The following is a 19,685-nucleotide window of genomic DNA, read 5'->3' on the forward strand; positions in this document are numbered from 1 at the left end:
CCCACTCCAACTCCAACTCCGGGCATCAACACACACAACTCCGCTTCGTTCCTTAGCAGAAGCTCTTTAATCCTCGTCGTACTCCTTAAAAGGATGATTTATGCACACACTGCATCCCCTTCTGATATATGCACGATCAATAAGTTGTGTGCTAATAATAGCGTGGAATGGGTTTCGTCAGCATCAGCAACACTTAATGTCTGCGGAAAGGAATGCTAAAGACTTTCGATGTATCAAACAGACATTCCGATCGCTGAGAGAGAAGGGCTGAGAAAGGAGGGCCACGTGGGGGCCAAGAATGCAAGTAGGCATGCACTCGCTACGAGCTAACAAACAGTGCTGTACACATTCATTCGCAAATTGAGTCGTTATTGTTGGGAGATATAAGAAAAGAAGCACATTAAACAACTGCAATAATGCATTAACGTCGGTCGGGTTTTTGATGTGCAATAACCTTCCGGGACGGCCTGCTATACAAGTATGCTGGCGATAAAGTGCAGAGCGCGTTTGTGCAACAAGGAATGATTTGCACAACATACCGGGCAAATGTGTTTTGTTTGCAGCAGACTCTTTAACACAGACACGAAGCTTGGACGAACGAATGTCTACGTCAGAACAATATATCTAAGTTGGGTTTATGTATTGATTTTCATTTCATTCCGAGCCCGTGCAACCGTTGGAAGAACCAACAAACGGGACGAGAGTTGCATAAGATGCATTACCATTGCATTTAGTAATGGCACCCATGCTCGGACGGTTGTAAACAATGCTACGTTGTTGCTGAGAGTTGCATACTAAAACATTGTTGTAACCGAATACATAATTTCGAAATCATTATCGGTCGAACGGTTTGTTTGTGTTTGAAAGACAACATGATTTCATCCAAATTTGAATGTGTTTATTTTGTCGAAATGTACTAAACTTGGCAAATTAGTTCAACATAATTGAAATCAGAGGCAAATACAATTTTCTAAAGTATAATCTTACAAAATAGGTACAGTAAATAAGTAAATAGTGAAACATTAACCTTTTTGTTTGGTGTTACAGTATTTTTGAAAGAACTAACTAAAATAAAAGTTTTGAAGCAGAATTAAATAGAAAACTAGAATCGACCATTTCGAAAAACTTTAGACGGTTAACAACTTGAAGAAACTCTGAACCTAAACCAATCCTTAGAAACATCGTAAATAAAGAACTTGAACGTGCATTCAAGCGAAGCAGAGTTTCGAAAAAGTTTAATGGCAAAACGTTTCCAACATTCAGTCGTACTCACTTTGATTTCGGTACAGAAAATCCCACCGACAGTAAAATGAACAAAACCGAGGGAAAAGGGGGTACATTTCGAGCGTGTTTCGTTGGAGATAAAATACTATTTTAAATAAACCACACCTCCACCACCACCACAACCGAACGAATTGTTCAACCGTTTGGCGCTTTTCGACCAAGGGGCAGGGCAGGGGGGAAACGGTCCGAATTAATGCGGTGGCGGCGCTGGCATGAAATACTGTTTAATTTTATAAATATCGATTATTTTCAACATCGTTTAAATGAAATGTTAATGGTATGCTGTTTGCATAAAACTAATGTTTTGTCCCGTTCTCGCATTGAATTATTCTATTGGTTTTTTATGACTTCTCTTTTTCGTTTTATCTTGCACCCTCTCACACACAGATATGACCAAATCTTTTATTGCAGAACATTTTCAACACCACCATATAGTACAGTCCTGTGTTTAAACAGTATTTTGCTTTTATTATGGCCTAGCCGAGGTATTATAACACACCAATATAGCGCTTATTCGTTTTATTCCAACGAGCTTCGGTTCGATTCAGAACCACGTGGCGCAGCGTTCAGTTCAGCGAGGCGCTTCAACCGACCGCCCGTGATCGCTTTTTGCTCCGATGGAGATTTTTAACCATGGTTATTTGCATAATGTCGATTTTATTTCATTACATTCCCATTCCAAGAGCCGGTGCCCTTTCTTCCCGCGCAACGTGGATGAAAATGTGCTTAAAACAGATCCTTTTCGCTAGCTCTTTCTCTCTCTCTCGATGATTCTCAAAGGCGGAAAATCGTACTTTCGAATCGCAAGCAAAATGAAAGCTGTAGGATGACTAAGATCGTAGCCACCAACACCAACCTTGATCATTAACATGGGCAAGATTATCATCGTCACCATCATCACCATCATCATCATCTTCTTGAGTAAGGGAAGGGAGTTTTAATTTATTTCTATTTAAAGGACGCCGCAACCTTTTCGTGACGGCGTTTAATGCAGAAGCAAATGTCAATCCTTCGGTAAACGTCATGGAGAAAGGTTGCAAGATTGGTGTATTTTATATGCGCATTGGTTTGAGCTAGCGAGAAGTGTAGGGCTCGACGTTTATAATTTTGGCAAACCAGAGGCAAACATTTGCTCCAAAAATGGACATCTTTGGCTTCCGACTTGGAAGGAGAATCATTAAAAGAGCAGAGTTTGGGGAATACATCCTGACGATATGAGAACGCAATAACGATGTTGGACAGGTTGATAATCTAACTAGATTTGCATTTATTCTATACGTAATTCTTAACATTTGATACTAAATTGAAACAAATGCTGTTTTTAAGTTGAAAAAAGTTAACAACCAGTTGATGAAAGGAATAAATAAAAGGCAAATATGAGATACGAAAGGAATGCAGAAAAATATAGTATTAAACATTAAATAAATAACACAAACGGTGGATTACCGTTAAAAGGGGGCATGATAAGAGGTGTTGCCGGACAGGTCGAACGGCATGCATCGACACTTGCACGTGGAAAGGCAATATCACGAACATGCATTTTATTTGCTGGCTCCATTACGAGGCTCCATCCATTGCCAGCCACCCAGACTACGTTTATCGCTGCCTCATTTTTGACATTGCCCGAGTTGGACGAGTAAAATGTGCAGTTTATTTTCATTTGTTGAATTAATTATTTGTCATTCTTTGCACACAAACACAACAGACACACATGCAGACCGCAGGTACGATGAAGGGAAGGTGGAAAACAGGGCCGGTGCGCTGCGCTGATGGTAATGATTTCTGACATTTGTGCCAAATGAATCACGTAGAGGAGAAATTAAAATAATAATATTTAAAAACAGCCCTTTTGGCTCAGTTTTAGTCGTTGGATTCGGTTGTCGCAGAAGGGAATTGGGGTCGAATATATTTTTCGAAGGACAAAAATAGTAATTGGATTGAATTGCGAATGTATGCAATTAGTTGCTCTCGGCAAGAATTGGAACCAAATGGAAGTTATGTATATACATGCCAGTGGTTGCCAAAGGGAGGGGTTGGTTTTGTGCAATTTTTAAATTACTCTACAAATAATTTAATTATTCATTGCCGGTCAAACAAATACATATTTCGATGAACGTATATAAGATTTTACAGTAACAGCGTAATAACACGACATGACAGTCATGACCGACAGTTTACTCGGAATCTTCTCAGGCTGGGAGAGATTTAATTTATGTTCAAAGTGAACGCTTGAAAATTGGAAAATTAAAAACGTTACATCGAGATAAATTACACCCATGGCCCTTCGTCTGCTACGCCCTTATATTCTATCGCATTTTCCTTTCCGCTTGAAGAGAGCCAGCACCATCGAAATCAAATCGGAGGGATGCGAATGCGGAGTGCATCATTCTTACTATAATTAGACACTTCAGTTTCCATAGCATTGCGTTTGAAGGAACACCCCTATGGCACATAAGCCTCCGCTACGTGGCAATGGTTAATTGAAGCGAAATTTAGAATTATTAGATTTACAACAGGCAGCAGCCGTTCCTGGTGGACTAGGAGTAGGGAAAACTCTCATAGCCCCGAGCAGAGTGTTGAGAGTGTTGCCCAGCATGATCGAAACCTCGCGCGTAATCGAACCGGATACCGCCGGTGGAAACAACTACAAAGTAGTGGCACACACATGCCGACTCGCCCACGGCCCCCAAGCAGGAACACCGCATCGAAGCGAAGAAATTGCCTAGAACGGGGCATTTGTTTGATGTACGACACGGCTTAACTTTTCCCGGGGTCCAATAAGAAGCCAATAAAGGCTCGTAAACGACGTGTCATTCGCTGGCGGGTGTAGAAGATATGCTGCGAGCATGTTTTAAAATGTTACAACGGTCCAGGACGATGGAGGGAGGGCGGGGGGACTGAACAATGTGGCATGCAAACTTTGTTGCCATGATGTTTGCGACGCCGTGCCCGGTGAACAGCCTGGCGAATAATAGAGATAAATTGTACGTGAAGCATAAAGTTTATCCGCATTCAAGAGAGAGCAGAGGCGCGTGTGGATAGACTATGTATAGATTGTTAAAATTACTCTAAACGCTATATAAGACGTTATACAAGGTGGGGGGTTGGTGGTATGTACAACGTCACGCCACATAAGCGTACAACTCGTTCACTCCAAAGCTGCTACCAATGATGCCCTTTCGTCATGGTGGCAGAATGTTTCAAAAATATATTTTAATTTTATATTTCCAACCCATCGAGTTTCATCGAGCTTAACGACATCCCTTCCCGTCTTCTCCGCCATGGAAGGGTGCGGGCGGGCTGTGGGCGAAATCCCGCTGCTGGTGGATAATGTAATGATATTATTTTAAAATTTAATTATCTCATTGAACCGAGCGAAACGCACTCACACAAACGGAACGGGCCCGGGCGAGCCCGGCCCGACTTATCCTTGAATCCTTGGCTAGCCGACGAAGCCAAACGAAGCGGTCCCGGGCCAAGAAAGCACTGAACAAATTATGCCCGCTCTCCGACACAACAAAAGACGGCAACAACGAAACACTTTGTATTGTGTATTGGACCACCACGGCTATACACCGCTACAAAGGTATAAATTCGTTCCCTTACAGAAATATCCATAATCATCGCTATCATCAGTGAAGGAATCATCATCGGCATCGCTGCCATCGTCATCAATGTCATTTGCCAGAACATATACATTAATAGCACCATAAAATGATAACGATGAAATAATGCTAAGAAATAACGAACGGTTACGTACCGGCAAACTTGGTCGTCGTCGTCCGCCCGGCTCTTGTTCTTTCGTTAGGAAGCAATGTGAGCCGCCCTTCCTTCCCATCCCGAAAAAGCTATCTCACCTCTCCCCCCCTCACTTAAACCCTAAGTGTGCCCTACACGACACAATGAACTTGTGCTGTGTTTTGCAAAAATGGAAAATCGATACTTCTCCCGGCACCCACCAGCTGTTCCAGCATGGGGCTGACCTCTTCCCGCAGGGGACCATTGACCTTACGCACATTCTTACACGGCGCCGACATCCACGAGAACACCTGAACCAGGTCCTACCTCCCCTTTTGGTGGTGTGTAATCGGGTGCGATTTCGTTTGTTTTTCCGAACGAGAAAATTCGTCTTTGAAAACTCCCTCCCTTCCATGCTCGGAAGCGCACAATGGCCAAGCTCCGTCCGTAAAAGCAGAAACATTCTTTTGCTTGAAACTCGGAAAAAGAGATGAAAACACTCAAGCCGCAATCTCACGACCTCGCCTCCCTTCGGCAGGATCTCGAAGTGGATGGATTCCGGTGGTCAAATTTTACCTTCTCACAAATAATTATCACTCTTCTGCTGCCATGCAGCTCGAGAAAAGTTCGTCTGCCGGATCAAGTAGCCGGTCTCGAATTCCTAACATTCCCGTACGCACCACGATCCTCCCCTCCCCTGCCTTCCTTTCGCTGCGCTGCGTCATTGTCACACCCTGCCGACTACTTTTAGCACTGGTGTGCCTTGAGTGGTATAAGAAAGTTGTTTAAAACTAATGCTTCGGTTCGCCTTTTTCGTTTTTGTGCATGATTTTATTATGCATTTGTAATGACCAGACGGACTTGCAGTGCCAGGTATTGTAAAATAACGAGTATATAACGACTGGGGTAGAGAGAACCCCTGGTATTTGTAAACAGCGTTTACAGGGATTCATGCAAGCCGTAGCTAATCCATCTAAAACTTAAGGAACCTTGTAAAATGAACCGACGAATATAAGTTGACGATCGACCACGAAATAGCTATGCTGGCTATTGGCCACAATTTACAGTAGATTCCACCAGATGGCAGTCTGCAACCGAATACAGGGTGGCACGTTATCGTCGCAAGGTTCAGGAGCCGCTAGTATTATTTGCAGTATGGATTTGGTGCGGTAGAAATGAGTTACAGTGCGGCTTACTCTATCAATCCCTGTAAGTTAGGGTTATTGCGTGCACGAAGAGGTGAAACAGTAGATGTGTACGATGAAATGAGAGTGCCGTTTATTATTTGCGTAATAAATATAGATAGTTATAGTACGAGCAGAACGGGAACCAGCATATACACTGCGCAAAGGCACTGAAAACAACAACCGGCACCGGATAATGGCCCAGCCGATGGTGGCGGTGACAGCGGGCGGGCGGGTATGAGGATCGGGACGACCGAAATAACACTTACAGGCTTAATGTAAAATCAATACTAGTAATCAAAGCGAGAAATGAACTAACGTCTCGTAAATAGATGCTTAGAGGGTTAACTTTTCCGATTGGAGTGAGCAGACAGTGGTTCGAGTGGGGTGGATAATTTCAACCAAGGACATTAGATGAAAGTGTAGTTATGGGGTGCTGTAAAAGCACTTGAACCGAAAGAGATGGTACTGGAAACTTTAAGCCTTTTAGGAATGGTACAAGCTTATGGGATGCAAAAAGGGCTCTGCAATGGAGAGGGGCAGCGAAGGTGAAGAGTGAGATGGAAAAAGTAATCACCAGGTTCTGATAGTAAAACTGTGCCTGCCAGAAGATAAGCGCTTAATTTTGTTTAATTTCTAAGTTAGAAAATGGGTGGTGTTTTCCAAGCAGGGTGCCCAAGAGGTGAAGAAAGGGGGAGAGTCGGTTCGATTGCGGCAGAAGGGTTTACAGAGCGAGAAGCGAGAGTCGGGTCGATGAAAGATAAGAAAAGCTAGAGGAAAACCCCGATGGTGAGGGAACGAGATAAAAACACCGTAGTCTACAGTAGATGATAGATTGTACAAAACAGGAAACAGTGAACGAAAGAGTCAGCAACAGTGAGTAGGAGTTGGTACCGAATCCAGAAACTTTAACGTATGGACGTAGGGCTTTTTGGAAGGAAATCAAATGAACGTCAGTGTAGCAAAGGTAGACAAACCCCGTGCCAATCTGTGGTGGCGGGAAAGGTTCACGTGATCGAGAAACTGAAGCCGGAATGAATAAATGAGAGAAATATAAATTTATGTGTAATATGAAATGTTTTATGCAAAAGGGATTTTATACGACGGATAGCAAATGGCTTTGCCTAACGAACTCCGGGGCTTTGGTGCTTTCTCGGAACCGGCCGGCAATCATGTTACCCGGCATGCCCGGTACAGGGTGCTTCGAAAGCTTGCATCCGATTGAGCGTTGAAAGACATAAATTCTGGTCGATTGGAGAGCGTTTTCATGAAGATACCAGGGGCAGGAGTGACCTGTTTGTGGCTGGCAATAAGTAAGAATCAACTGACTACGCACCAACTACGAGGGAAGCCGACGTAGGAGAGAGGAAAGATGACAAAATGTTAATGAGTATCATGTAAATTGTTCGTGCGGATAGTGGAGAAAGACATGGCTCCGTTCAGTTTTACAGAATCCTGTTCATGTGCTTTAACGATGATTGGAAAGTAAGTGTTACAACTTTAACCGTTTCGAAACGAATTATGTATATTGATTTAAAGTAAGTTCATCGAGGGAAATATTTAATTAACTCAAGTTCCAATACCAAGTCTAAAAATCGTCCAAATTTAGTATTGCATTGCATTGTTTTAGGAAATGAGGTATCAAGTCGAGCATTTAGTATCGTGGGGATGTCGCGTTCCCTGTCTTTGCGCCAAAACTATTAGGTAAGCAGTGTTGTTTACAATGTTTGCTACAAAACGTTAGATAAGCACAATTAAAAGTCGAGGTACGTGTTGGAAAAAATAACTACAAACATTCGTAGTTAGTGCGCATACGGTTTTAATTAAATCAACGATAAGAGCTTATTGCTTTGCACCAAAGGCCGTCCCAGCTACACCCTCGAGCGTCATGAACAATTCTGAATGCTCATCTTATCTAGGTCATCGTATCTTAATAAAAACATAAACATTGATCTAAATATTACACATTCACAAACTGTAGTGCAGTTACCGGATAAATATAAAAATTATGAAAAATAATTAAACAAAACTACAGTATGGTTCCAGAAACGGTATGACAACCTTAAGTAGAACCAAATAATATATTCTAATGAATTCCGTTACACTCGTGCACCTTCCACATAGGTCCACCAAATGCTTTGTAGTGGAAACCCACCGCCAAGAGAAACACAAATAAATTACTCTCGGCTCGCGTTGGCTGGTAAATAAATCCGAATTTAGAAACTCAACCTAGATTCAAAAAAAGATTGGGGGTCCGTGTAACATAGGATTAATATTATACATTTTATACTACCCGTTTGGGGTGAGAACGGTAGAATAGGTAGAGCAAGAAATGATTATGATGAGAAAATAAAATTTAAAACCCCTGATTTGTTGCTGCGGGAACGTGATTCTTTTAAAAATAGATTGTAAATGTGCAGCGTAATGCTCAATAACGAGAGAAGAAAAAGAGATATACCAAAGCGAAATGAATGAAAAGAGTATAATAAATGAACGTTTGAAAAGAGAAAAAATAGAAAATATAATACAACCTCAGACGATAGAAGATTTGGTCGAAACGTGAGGAAGAAGAAACGAACGAACGAATGGGGGAACAGATGAAAAGCATCAATAAAGATACATTTAAAAATTTCAGCTGGCAACCACAAGAGGAAATAACGAATACTTCTGCGTACACAAAAAAGAATAAAAATAAAATTCAAAATTCCAAAATGATCTTATATAAGTAAGATCAAACAGGAATTCCACTCTGAATTCAAGCAATAAAAACAAAATTTCGACAATTTTCGACGACAGTTTCACTTTTTTGTTCGTTATGAGTATGTTGTATCAACATGACATCGCTCACGACTCCATTTCTAACAGTTCAGACTTGTGTATGAATAAGAACAAGCCATGAACAGAAAATGTGTTTCCATTCGTACTCTGCAGGTGTACATGGGCGCTGCTGTTCTGAAAAGTCTGCCAATGTTATTAAAACACAAAATTGTCGTAAAGATTGAAAATTGCATGAAATGGAAAAAATAAAAAAAAACCTGACGAATAAGCGACTTTGTTGGCGTTGTGCACAGTGGGAACGGAAATGACCAGACTTTTTATCGTTCAAGCAACAAAAGAGAATAATGGAGTGAAAAACAAAAATTAATGTTATAAAAAACTTTTAATATGACCATAAACCTCACCAACACCACCGTATTGCAACGTACAACCGAATCAACGGACCCAACCAGGCCGAGGTATAATTGTGCTGTTGTAAAACTGATCCAGCAACCGATGGTTGGGGTGCTATAAAATAAAAATACTTTTCATCTCCTTCCGTCGCAAACGGCCCACCAATGGCTCCACCACCATCAACCATTAACATAGCCTACTTGAAGAAATAAGGGAAACAAAGTATAAATATAATCTGAACAACAGCGCCTGCTGAACAAACGTACGTACGAAGGAAAAATGAGGTTTGGGCACGCCGAAGAAAAATACCAACGATTTTAATGCGTTTGCTTGATGTTTTATAAAGCCAAAATTTGAGCCAAAAAGAGATAAAAACGATCGAGGCGTGTGGTGCGGGGAGGGGGGCTGCCAGAGACGGAACACGCCTTGCCTCTTCCATAACAATAACAATAAAAATAAATGAAAACAGAAAACAACCGAAAATAGCAATGGAAAAAGACGATTAAAGGAGCACTAAGTGTGAGAGATGGCGGGCTGGCTGAAATGCGGCAGGATTGTGAAGCACGAGCGGGGAAGCTGTTAAAATGAGTAAACTAAATAAAATAAAACCAAATGTTGAGTCGAGAGAAAAAGAGAACGATTCAACAGCGCAAGCTTAAGATGAGCTTAGAGGGGGATAGAACATACAACAATAAAGATAGATTGATAGGCAGCGGGAAATGTGTCCATGGAGTACCGGGGGTGGAGGGGAACCATCAAGAAAATAAATATAAAATTCGATACGAAATAAGAAAATGAGACCATTTTCCCCGCTTCAGCAGGCCGCGTGGCAGTGAATTAAATAAAGCCTCGCCATTCCCTGCTCGTTCCCGTAAGATCCAGCAAGAAATATAAGACTGTGTAATTATTCTGTGTGCGATTTTAGATTAAACAAGAAAGAAAATCGCTCAACGACCGCAAACGTCCGATCGCTAGGATGAGGAATAAAATTATATCTGGCAGATGTTGATAGTGCGATTTTGTTGGCAGATAAAATTCTACCGTCCACAGGAAATGGGATCGTTCCAGTGTGCTAAGAATCCGAACAGTGAGGTTTGAATGCTGGAGGACAACGGTTGAGCAAAATCCTTACCAATAAACGGCGCATAAATAATAACATTCGAAAGAACCATTATTACGACGAAATAAGTTATGCAAATGGAACTATTCTTTTTATGCAGCAACATTTAACATTTTTAAGTTTCAAGAATATTCGAAAACCGCTACAATGTAGATGAAAAAGTTCTTTTTCGCGATCAAATGAAATTTATTTTGAGAAGTAAAATATGAAGAAACCGAGAGGCTACGTTGTGCTAGCATAAACTTGGGACCAACGAAAGAATCGTTTGATTATATTATTTTAGTCCCACCCTCCTGCGGTGGTATTTCTTGGTTCGTGCCATCCATAACGGTTTGTACTTCCCTCCCGGGTGCGGGGTGAACACGATCGTAAACGTTAAATGTAAACGAAAACCTAAAAATAATATTCGAAAATAGGAACACATTAACCAGGGCAACGGTTGCAGCGATGTAGCGATGAAATAGAACGCTTTCTTAGCGTGTTGGGTGCAAATAGAAAATAGAACTTCAAAGAAGCAAAAAAATTAAGGGAAAATGGAAACACAACCATCCGGTACCGATCCGGGAGGTACGTGTTGTGAGCAGACCAGCGACCGGAGGTCGTGGAAAACCCTGATCAAACTACGCATGGGGAAACGGTGGTGCGCAGAGGCGAACGTTGGTTGAGTCTGGAATATTTGAATCGAAAATTATGACGCCGAGTACCGCCTTTGGCCAATCGAAAGGGTGAAAAGCGCCATCGGAGGATGGTCCAGGGTAAAGCAGTGGAGAGGAGGCAGGGGAAAATGAATTTTATTATTTTAATAAAAGCAAAGTTTCTATAAAATGAGTTCTTCTCGTAAAGGTTGGTTAAGCTCGGTTTCTGGCAATATCACACAGCGAAGATATAAAACGAGCACAATAGCGAGATGGGAGAAGGCAAGAAAAGTCAAAAGATGTCCTTTTCGCTCCACCACAACCCTGCGTAATATAAAACGTGCACGAACACAGTTTGAGCTAGCTGAAACGTCGACAAAAGTCGTAAAAGAACAGAAGAAATAATAAAAAAATACAGCGTAAAATAAAGTTTAATTCATGGGATGTTATAAAGTTTTACGAGTTTTATCCCTCACCCTCACTTGAGCCATTTTCTATGGTGGTGCACGTTGGTGTTTGTATTTGAAACTCTCCTGCATTCCCTCTCTCGGTCTCACACAAGCGCAAGTCTCTCGCTCTCTCGTTTGTGCAATCCTAACGTGATGCAAGGATAATAGAAGTACCGTGAACTCATCGTAACTGTCGAATTTTGATGGCCTGCCTTTCGCCACTGCCACAAAGGACACGGTGGTGGTACACACATACACTCATCCATAGATGGTGCCAACTTGCACGGACGTCTTCACACCTTTTGCAAAAGGCAAAGGGACACCCGGTGACGATCCTTTCGTTTCCGCTGGCAAATCACGTGAGGAAACGTGCGGGGTGCGTGTGCCGGATCGTCTGGATTTTAATGCTGCTTATATGAAGAGGTGCAGAAGGAAACGAAGAGTAGAGTGTCAATCCTTCTTGCACCCTAACGAAAAAGGGATGCTGGCTTTGAAAGTGGCACCCACAGGAGATTGCATTAAAGGAATCAAATGGTGGGGAAACTGCACCTCTTTGGAAAATCGTTCGCCTCGCATCAAACTCCTGCACTCAATTTTCATCAAAGGTGTGGATAGATAATTCGTATGATGGATCAATTTTTGGGAATTTCAGCTCCCAGGTGTGAAAATCGATCAACATACTAATTTTCAGTTGAACCGTCCTTTGTGCTATGTTTTATTTTTGGTTTAAAAGCAATTTAAGGAAAAGTGCTTTAAATAGTTCAAATTATATTGAAAAAAAGATTATTTTTAATGGCAAAACATGGTTGCACGCAGCAATACAACAGATTGAAATGCCTTACTTTTGTTCGTGGTTTGAGTCGTGAAGATAATTTTAAATCGACCACACCGATTATTTCCAAGCCACTTACTGTACATGGGATTAAAAACATACCATGCACATATGTGTGCGATTGTTTACAATTACACGTGAATGAATAAATATCCTTCGCCAAATGCGATCGTTCGATCTAATAAACATGCGCAGAATAGCTGGTGGCGAAAGAAGAATACTTTTGTTTACGATAACTTCACGATGGTCTGGAAATATGGCAGCAACCCAAACAATAGAGGGCCGCGGATTACAACGTGCAGAAATTGTTAAGCAGCACATGTGGTTCGTGTGTTTTACCCAAGAAGAGAATCCATGGGAATGATATTTGATAAACATTCCCTGTTATCGCTACACGCTTGGATGTAATTCATTAGATTGTTCAACCAACGTCTTATGGACTACTTTGATTCAATTTGTAGAATAGGCACGTCCGATATTCAGATGTTTCTACATTAATTCTCTGGTTGATACTCAGTAACCGAAAATCATCCATGGAGGTAAGGTTTTTTTTTGCTAACGTACGTTCGACTTTGTCAACACTTATTGGAGGTCCTTTCCATTCCCACCGTCCTCTGTTCCATCATCAAAATAGACGCTGTGAGAACCCTGCGCTGGTGCAGGGCAGATGTTTCTTAAGCAAATAAACAATGATCACGAACGTCCTGCATCACCGTGTTGGATGTCTCAGCGGTTCACGATCACTGCGATCCCAAAAGCCCTTGGGACCGAGACAAAAACAAAACAAAATTTCCGTTTTTGTTTGTTCAGCCATTGGCATGTAAATGGAAAGTTGAATGTTAAACAAATGTTGGAAACGAGAAAACGGTGAAAAACAACAACTGAAGATAACCGACAAACGTCGCACTGATGGCCTCCACGGATGTGTTGCTTTTTCGGTTCCCATCCCTATATGATCTGTTATTGCCCGCCGGTTAGTAGATATTTCCCGGACAAAGGCCTTAAAACTTTCGAAAAAAAATATTTTGTGATGAATATCCAGCAATACAATAAATTTTCTTCCTACCTTATATTGCTGCAGTGTCAGCGATTCCGCCTCGGCAAAATCATTATCGTCCGAGTCTCCGATGGCTTCGATGATGTCCAGCGGCTCGTTATCCTCGCTGGCCGCACCACCAGATTGCTGACTAGCTCCAGATTGCTGGGCCACAACGCCGCCAGCGCTATTTACAACCGCTGCTGGATTATTTGCGCCTTGCGTGAGGCTTACGGCCGCGGTACTACCGGCACCACCGCCTCCGCCATTACGGAGCTGATATTGTTGCTGTTGCTGGTGGTGCTGCTGTTGCTGCACCTGCTGGTGCTGTTGTTGTTGCACCTGCTGCTGCTGTTGTTGCTGCTGCTGCTGCTGTTGTTGTTGTTGTAGCAGCTGCTGCTGTTGCTGCTGGCGTATTACATTCTCGAGCGTGTATTGGCGGGCATCCGGTTCCGGCACCAGAAGGTCACTCCAGTCCGGTTCCGCTTTGATCGATACCGCTTGCTGCATCATTGTGTCGAACATTCAAGCGACCTTTATGTGTGTCCTTACGCACCCGCAACTTTTCACAGTATTGTAGGAGTTTTACTAAATTTTCCTCCGGAAAATGCGTCGTAGACTAGCAACTATTTCCCACGGCGCTGGGAAGAGCTTGTGAGAAAACGGGCGATGAAAATGACAAGCCAGCAGAAAAAGAAAAATTCACGCTTCCTTTTTTCTCCACTGTCTGCTAGGTTTATGAAGCGCGTAATTAAAATGTATACTTTTTCCACTAGAATCTATTGCACATAAGCATACACAACACCTACGAAAGCACACTCCAAAGAACAATGCACAATTGTTACTATTCCGTGTGCACACACTACCGAGCGAAAGTGTTAATCGATCTTTGGAAAATTGCTTTTACTATTGGTTTTGGGTGGGTCGCGAGTGGGAGCAAGAGGTAGAAGATTTACAGCGTCGCTGCGTTTGCCGGCGCTTCTTTTAGGTTGTGGTTCACGTTTTGGTATTGCTGAATACACCTGCTGGCTTTTTGCCCACCGAACTACACTTGTAGCATCGATTTTTCCGATCTGCTGCTTCGATTGCGCCTGAAAAGCGGAGGAAAATGTGAGCGAACGAACGCTGCTGCCGCCAGACTCCGTGCTTCCTGCCTTGACGATCGACAGACAAATAATAAACAGGATGGATGAAAAGGGAGCAAAAAAATCCCAGTAGGACACAAGTAGATGGTCACGAACGTTTGATAGTGCTTCCTTGCTTTAGCGTATTGTTGGAATAGCGTTTCGTGACGTCATAGGATTGAAGGATCTCGGTATTCTTGATACAATATAGGTAGTACCAAGAGCAATTGGAAACTGTCAGCAGTTGTCGCTGAAATCTAGTTTCGAAAACGGGTCTTCGAAATGCCGACCGAATTGCCAGTTACAAAAAAAGCTGCTTTGCAAAGTCGTGCGAGCTGATCTTGTTTAGAGATCCTTGATCATTTATCTTGTTCTTAAAGCTATCTTACTTATTCGATACACCAAAGAATTCCATTTCTCTGTACCACAAACTCGCACAACTACGTTATAACACTGCAGTATAAACGGGCATCCGGAATTTGTAGAAGCGAAAGGGGACGGAAACTAGTGATGGGTAAACCATATTTTTACAGGGACTCGAATCTTTCGATTAAAATCATGATCAGAGTGGCAGAGAGCCGTAGTCTATTGTTACTTTGTGTCCATTTTGAAGCATATTGTAATAAATATCAAAAGTTTATGAGACATTAAGTTCCCTTACATCGTAGGAAAAACTCAAATCAAATCTGATCCGAATCCGTCAAATGGGATCGCTCAAGGGATTGAATCTTCGGATCTTCTGAATCTCGGTTCTGCCAACACTAGGAGTAAACATCAATAAAAAATCCGGTGTGAATAAACAAGATACCGGGGAAATCTGCCCGGTCTGTGAAGTGAATAATCAATCTTAGCCTTAGGAATCTTCATTATTTGAAATTATGTCGATAACTACAACTTTTCGGCATTTATCACAATATGCATACAGGCAATTTGTTGGACTGGTTATCCCAAGGAAAATCCACAGTACTATACGTGAGTATTATGAAATCACAATGCGCGATCGACCTTCAGTGATGTTTAAGCCGGATCGTGAAATAATTCTTCTATGTTTATAGACTTACTACACGGCGAATACGAGTGGCAGGACCCTAAAAGCGAAGATGAAGTGTAAGCACCGAACGTTCGAAGTCCGAACGTTCACTAGAATATGTTGAGCATTAACTTATTTTTGGTTTTGTAGAGTCAAAATAACGTACGTCGATAAGGATGGCAAAGAAACGACGGTCCGGGGGAAGGTTGGTGATAACGTCCTGTATCTTGCCCATCGACACGGCATCGAGATGGAAGGTGCGTGTGAGGCATCGCTTGCCTGCACTACCTGTCACGTGTACGTGCAGGACCAGTACATGGATCTCCTAACGCCCCCGGAGGAAAAGGAAGATGATCTGCTCGATATGGCCCCGTTCCTGAAAGAAAATTCCCGCCTTGGTTGTCAGATAATCCTACAAAAGGAGTTGGAAGGGATGCGTTTACAGCTCCCACAGGCAACACGGAATTTCTACGTGGACGGACACAAACCAAAGCCGCACTAGTGACATCCGGCGGAGAATCCGGGGCCACTTTACTGGTCAGTTACTGTTTTAACACAGTTTTATTGTTTTGATTGTTCATTAGAGCTAGTGGCCATTTAAATGTGACATGATAATGGCAATCAAAAATTATGTCTTGCAATCGAGAGGTCACGTGTGATGTAATCGAAAGATTTTTTCTTTCAAGTTTTCTGTTACATGTTTGAATGGGAAGTTAGTTTTAGCCCACGAAATAAAATCAACGATCAAATATCCTATAATTCGAGAGAAATACGTTTTAAACATCACGTATCCGGTCAAGCAGAAACTGGAATAACCGGTTTCTGCTTACCGGACACTGTTGCACATTCTAAACATTGCACCCGTAGGTTTTCCCAGAAAATCATAATTTGCATATCAGAGCATTAAAGTGAGATGAATGCTGGCGGTGGCCCATTTCTAATGGCGTTTGCCATTTGAAAAAAGGGTGTTCTTGAAGCAAATAAGACGATCGGGGTAGATTCTAAACCCGTTGCTGGAAATCAAACAAGTTTTTCCCAAGGTCATTTTGGGTGAAATCTTGTAAAACTTGCTTAGAAGCTCCTTAGAAATCGTTTCCTAAGTCGTGTATGCCAATTGATGTTTTTTTGAACTCCTGATGCTGGAATGCTTATGCGTACAAAAGGAATGATGGGAGGAAAAGTTGATGCGATTCAAAAAGAACTCATGAGGTTTATTTATTTATAAAATCTTTTATTGAAATTAATTATTTCCTAATAATTTCCACACTGGTTTACCTCATTTTTACAACATCCCTATACAATATGAAACGGCCCTTTTAGAAAGCTTGGAAACGAAACATTAACGAATTAAAACGCACATCCTTCTAAACAACAGTCTTTCAGCTTTAACGCTTAAAAGACGAACTTATTTTAGAGGCAGTTAAATAGAAACCATTACTTGCTAAACTGATCACTAGCAACGGGACGTTTTTGTTTGGGAGGGAGCATAAAAGAATGATTTTTAAAAGAAAAACTGAAACAACTGCACACTACGCTCCATAGGAATCCAGTTCCAGACGGCGTGCGTTAAGGGTTCCGCATGCATGCTACCTTATTTTTCCCTCCCCTTCTTGATCGTTGTCTTTACATGTTGGTTTTTTCTTTGCCTAAGGACATTTTGCAGAGCGATTGAAACCTGTTTCTGTCGGCCGGTGCAGAAATCAAAGGAAGGCTCGCTAGAACGGGGCAAGAAGGAGGGATGATCAGCATCCGGAGTCTGTATCTCGCGTTTGTGCAAACTGGGCATCGTGCAATGTCCTATGGATATGATTTCCCGCATTCTGCATAGCAAATTATTCTCAAAACCACAACTTTTCCTGTCCAGTTTTGGTTTTTCCCTGCTCCGTATCGATTTGCATAGCTTAGCTAGTTTTTTTTTACCTTCGTTCTCTTTTGTTCGTGATTGTGTCGGCGCAAAAGGATAACGTTTACGCTCCTTCCCTCGTTCACTCATAACTCGTTACATCGATAACTGTCCCGGCTGGGATGGGAACTGTCAGCGAATACTGGTTCCGCCCCGATAGTAGTCGCCCCGTCCAGACCGGCCCGTAGACGAACGGTCCCGGCTGCGATCGTGCGACGAGTAGCTATCGTAATAATAATGGTCCCTAAAACGAAAACGGCAAACGGATGCTGAGCGTTAGTGCGATGTTCACACGGCAACAACCAGACCGGTTTGGGATGTCTTACCTTGCTCGGGTCTCGCGTTCCCATCGTTCCCGGTCCCGTGCTTCCACCTCGCACGCCCTACAGTGATGATACCCTCCGCCGGATGACATGCCAGGATGCCCCGCAGGATGTCCACCGAATCCGCCCTTCGGGTGCGAAACTTTCCCATAGTAAACGCCCGGGGTAGGATCGTGAGGCTTTTCCGTGGCCGAAAAATCGACCCGTATCCTTCGGTCTCCGATTTCTATGCCATTCGCTTGATCGTGGGCCACTTTGGCATCCTCGGCGCTTTCGAAGTACACAAATCCGAATCCTCGTGACCGACCGGTCTGTAAGAAAAAGATGAGAAAGTTTAGTCACGCGGCACGATAATCGATCGATTGGGTTTGTCCGGAAAGGCCTTTAATGAATATGCTATACTTCATATATGGTGCATTTCATCCTAAAAACTTTCCAAGGGATTTTTTATCCTCGATCCGCATACGACCGGTATAACTGATTCAATATTCGGTCGACAAATGTGCGGCTCGAGGGACAGGGGTAATCGGAAACCAATTCGCTAAAATTACCTTTGCATCCAATACAACAGTTGTCTTTCGGAGCGGGCCAAACTTGGAGAATATGTCGTACAACTCCGCTTCGGTCGTGTAAATGCTTAGATTGAACACGGCCAGTACGACTTTCCCGGACTGTGCGTAAGAGGGGCAGCCTGAAGACGAGGAAGGATGGTCATGGTAGTGCGAGCTCCGTTGATGCGAACTTCTCCGGTATCTTGAGGCACTGTAATCCGTCGGCGCATGGCTAGACGATGAAGATTGTACGTTATATCGTTCCGACTCTTCTCTGTAGTCTCGCCGGTACTTTCGTTCGCGACTGCGGGACCTAGAACCCTACGGGTAAGAATAGGTTTTATGCGGGATTAGTACATTCCTTTATGCCGGCAGGTATGTGTACCTTCTTACCTCGTAGTAATTGTAGCTTCTTGAATGACTCATGGTGCCCTGGTTCTGTCCGTTGTTGTGGATGAGATAAACACAATAGACAACTTTTTGGGGTTTATGGGGCGAATTCTAACAAAGGTCGAGGTCAGCAGCAGCCTTTTAACTTAAAAACCACGACCAAAGTATTCAACAGTCCTGTGTATTGTTTCCATTCACTTTGTAACCACACTGTTTCACAGGCTATCATAGCAAATGCAGGAAAACCACGATCCGCGAACAAACGATTCGATTCCGGTAGATATTTTACGGTATCCGTAAACACCGGAGTACAACAGGGGCTGTTTCAAGCCGGCTAACGTATGAAGCTACGAAGTTGCCCGCTGGCAATCAACATTACCTCCGGTACCCGGTGGAACGTGTTTTACCGAGGAACTTGGCTAAAGAAATAATAGTCTTCCCGGCGCGGTGGAAAACGGCAGGCAACATATCATTCCGCTACGAAAAGACAACTGACTTCGAAGTGACTAGTGTTGGCAGAATCGGGATTCGATCCCTAGACGGATTCCACAGATTTGAATCCCATCTGACAGATTCTCGATTTTTATTATCTAATTTAACTTAAACGAATGAATGAGTCTACAATTCATTCGTTTAAGTTACATTAGATAATAAAAATAAACAGTCCCTGTTCATTTTTTTACTCATCATCATCATAATCAAAGACCATGTTGAGAAATGGAATCAAAAACTACAACACTTTCTAAATACATTGCAAGCACAGTGTCGGACTACCCGCTTCACGTATACGACGCATAGGCGTTTAAACTCCCTAAGATTTCACGCTTGATTAATCTCTCTCGACATCCTGTTGTACCATTGTACTCCTTTGCAAAACAACGAATTTCGGGCGTTTCCAGACAGATAGCCGGGAAG

At 42.6% G+C, this 19,685-nt stretch overlaps 4 protein-coding genes across 4 annotated transcripts in view; 2 read left to right on the forward strand and 2 right to left on the reverse strand.

The window, feature by feature from the left end:
- The window catches only part of LOC131266937 (ras-interacting protein RIP3-like), a 51,562-nt gene extending 36,971 nt beyond the window's left edge, over positions 1 to 14,591 (reverse strand). Inside the window, exon 1 of the mRNA XM_058269633.1 lies at positions 13,480 to 14,591. Coding sequence (XP_058125616.1) covers positions 13,480 to 13,974 — 495 coding nt within the window. The 5' untranslated portion in view covers positions 13,975 to 14,591. The remainder of the gene's footprint in view (positions 1 to 13,479) is intronic.
- Positions 1 to 19,685, forward strand: part of LOC131266950 (2-aminoethanethiol dioxygenase) — a 395,883-nt gene that overhangs the window by 53,800 nt on the left and 322,398 nt on the right. The gene's annotated exons all lie outside the window — the stretch shown is intronic.
- LOC131266956 (adrenodoxin-like protein 1, mitochondrial) lies at positions 15,359 to 16,248 on the forward strand. Its single transcript, XM_058269658.1, has 3 exons — positions 15,359 to 15,545; positions 15,629 to 15,680; positions 15,754 to 16,248. The coding sequence occupies exons 1-3, from the start codon at positions 15,452 to 15,454 to the stop codon at positions 16,103 to 16,105; spliced, it is 498 nt and encodes a 165-aa protein (XP_058125641.1). The 5' UTR covers positions 15,359 to 15,451; the 3' UTR covers positions 16,106 to 16,248.
- On the reverse strand, positions 16,822 to 19,243 carry LOC131266953 (transformer-2 protein homolog alpha-like). Its single transcript, XM_058269654.1, has 4 exons — positions 18,774 to 19,243; positions 18,381 to 18,701; positions 17,833 to 18,140; positions 16,822 to 17,750 (listed from the first exon to the last, which is right to left on the reverse strand). Exons 1-4 carry the CDS (start codon positions 18,804 to 18,806, stop codon positions 17,639 to 17,641), a joined length of 774 nt encoding a protein of 257 aa, XP_058125637.1. The 5' UTR covers positions 18,807 to 19,243; the 3' UTR covers positions 16,822 to 17,638.

Source organism: Anopheles coustani, chromosome 2 (genome assembly GCF_943734705.1).
Source record: "Anopheles coustani chromosome 2, idAnoCousDA_361_x.2, whole genome shotgun sequence".
NCBI classification, from domain to species: domain Eukaryota; kingdom Metazoa; phylum Arthropoda; class Insecta; order Diptera; family Culicidae; genus Anopheles; species Anopheles coustani.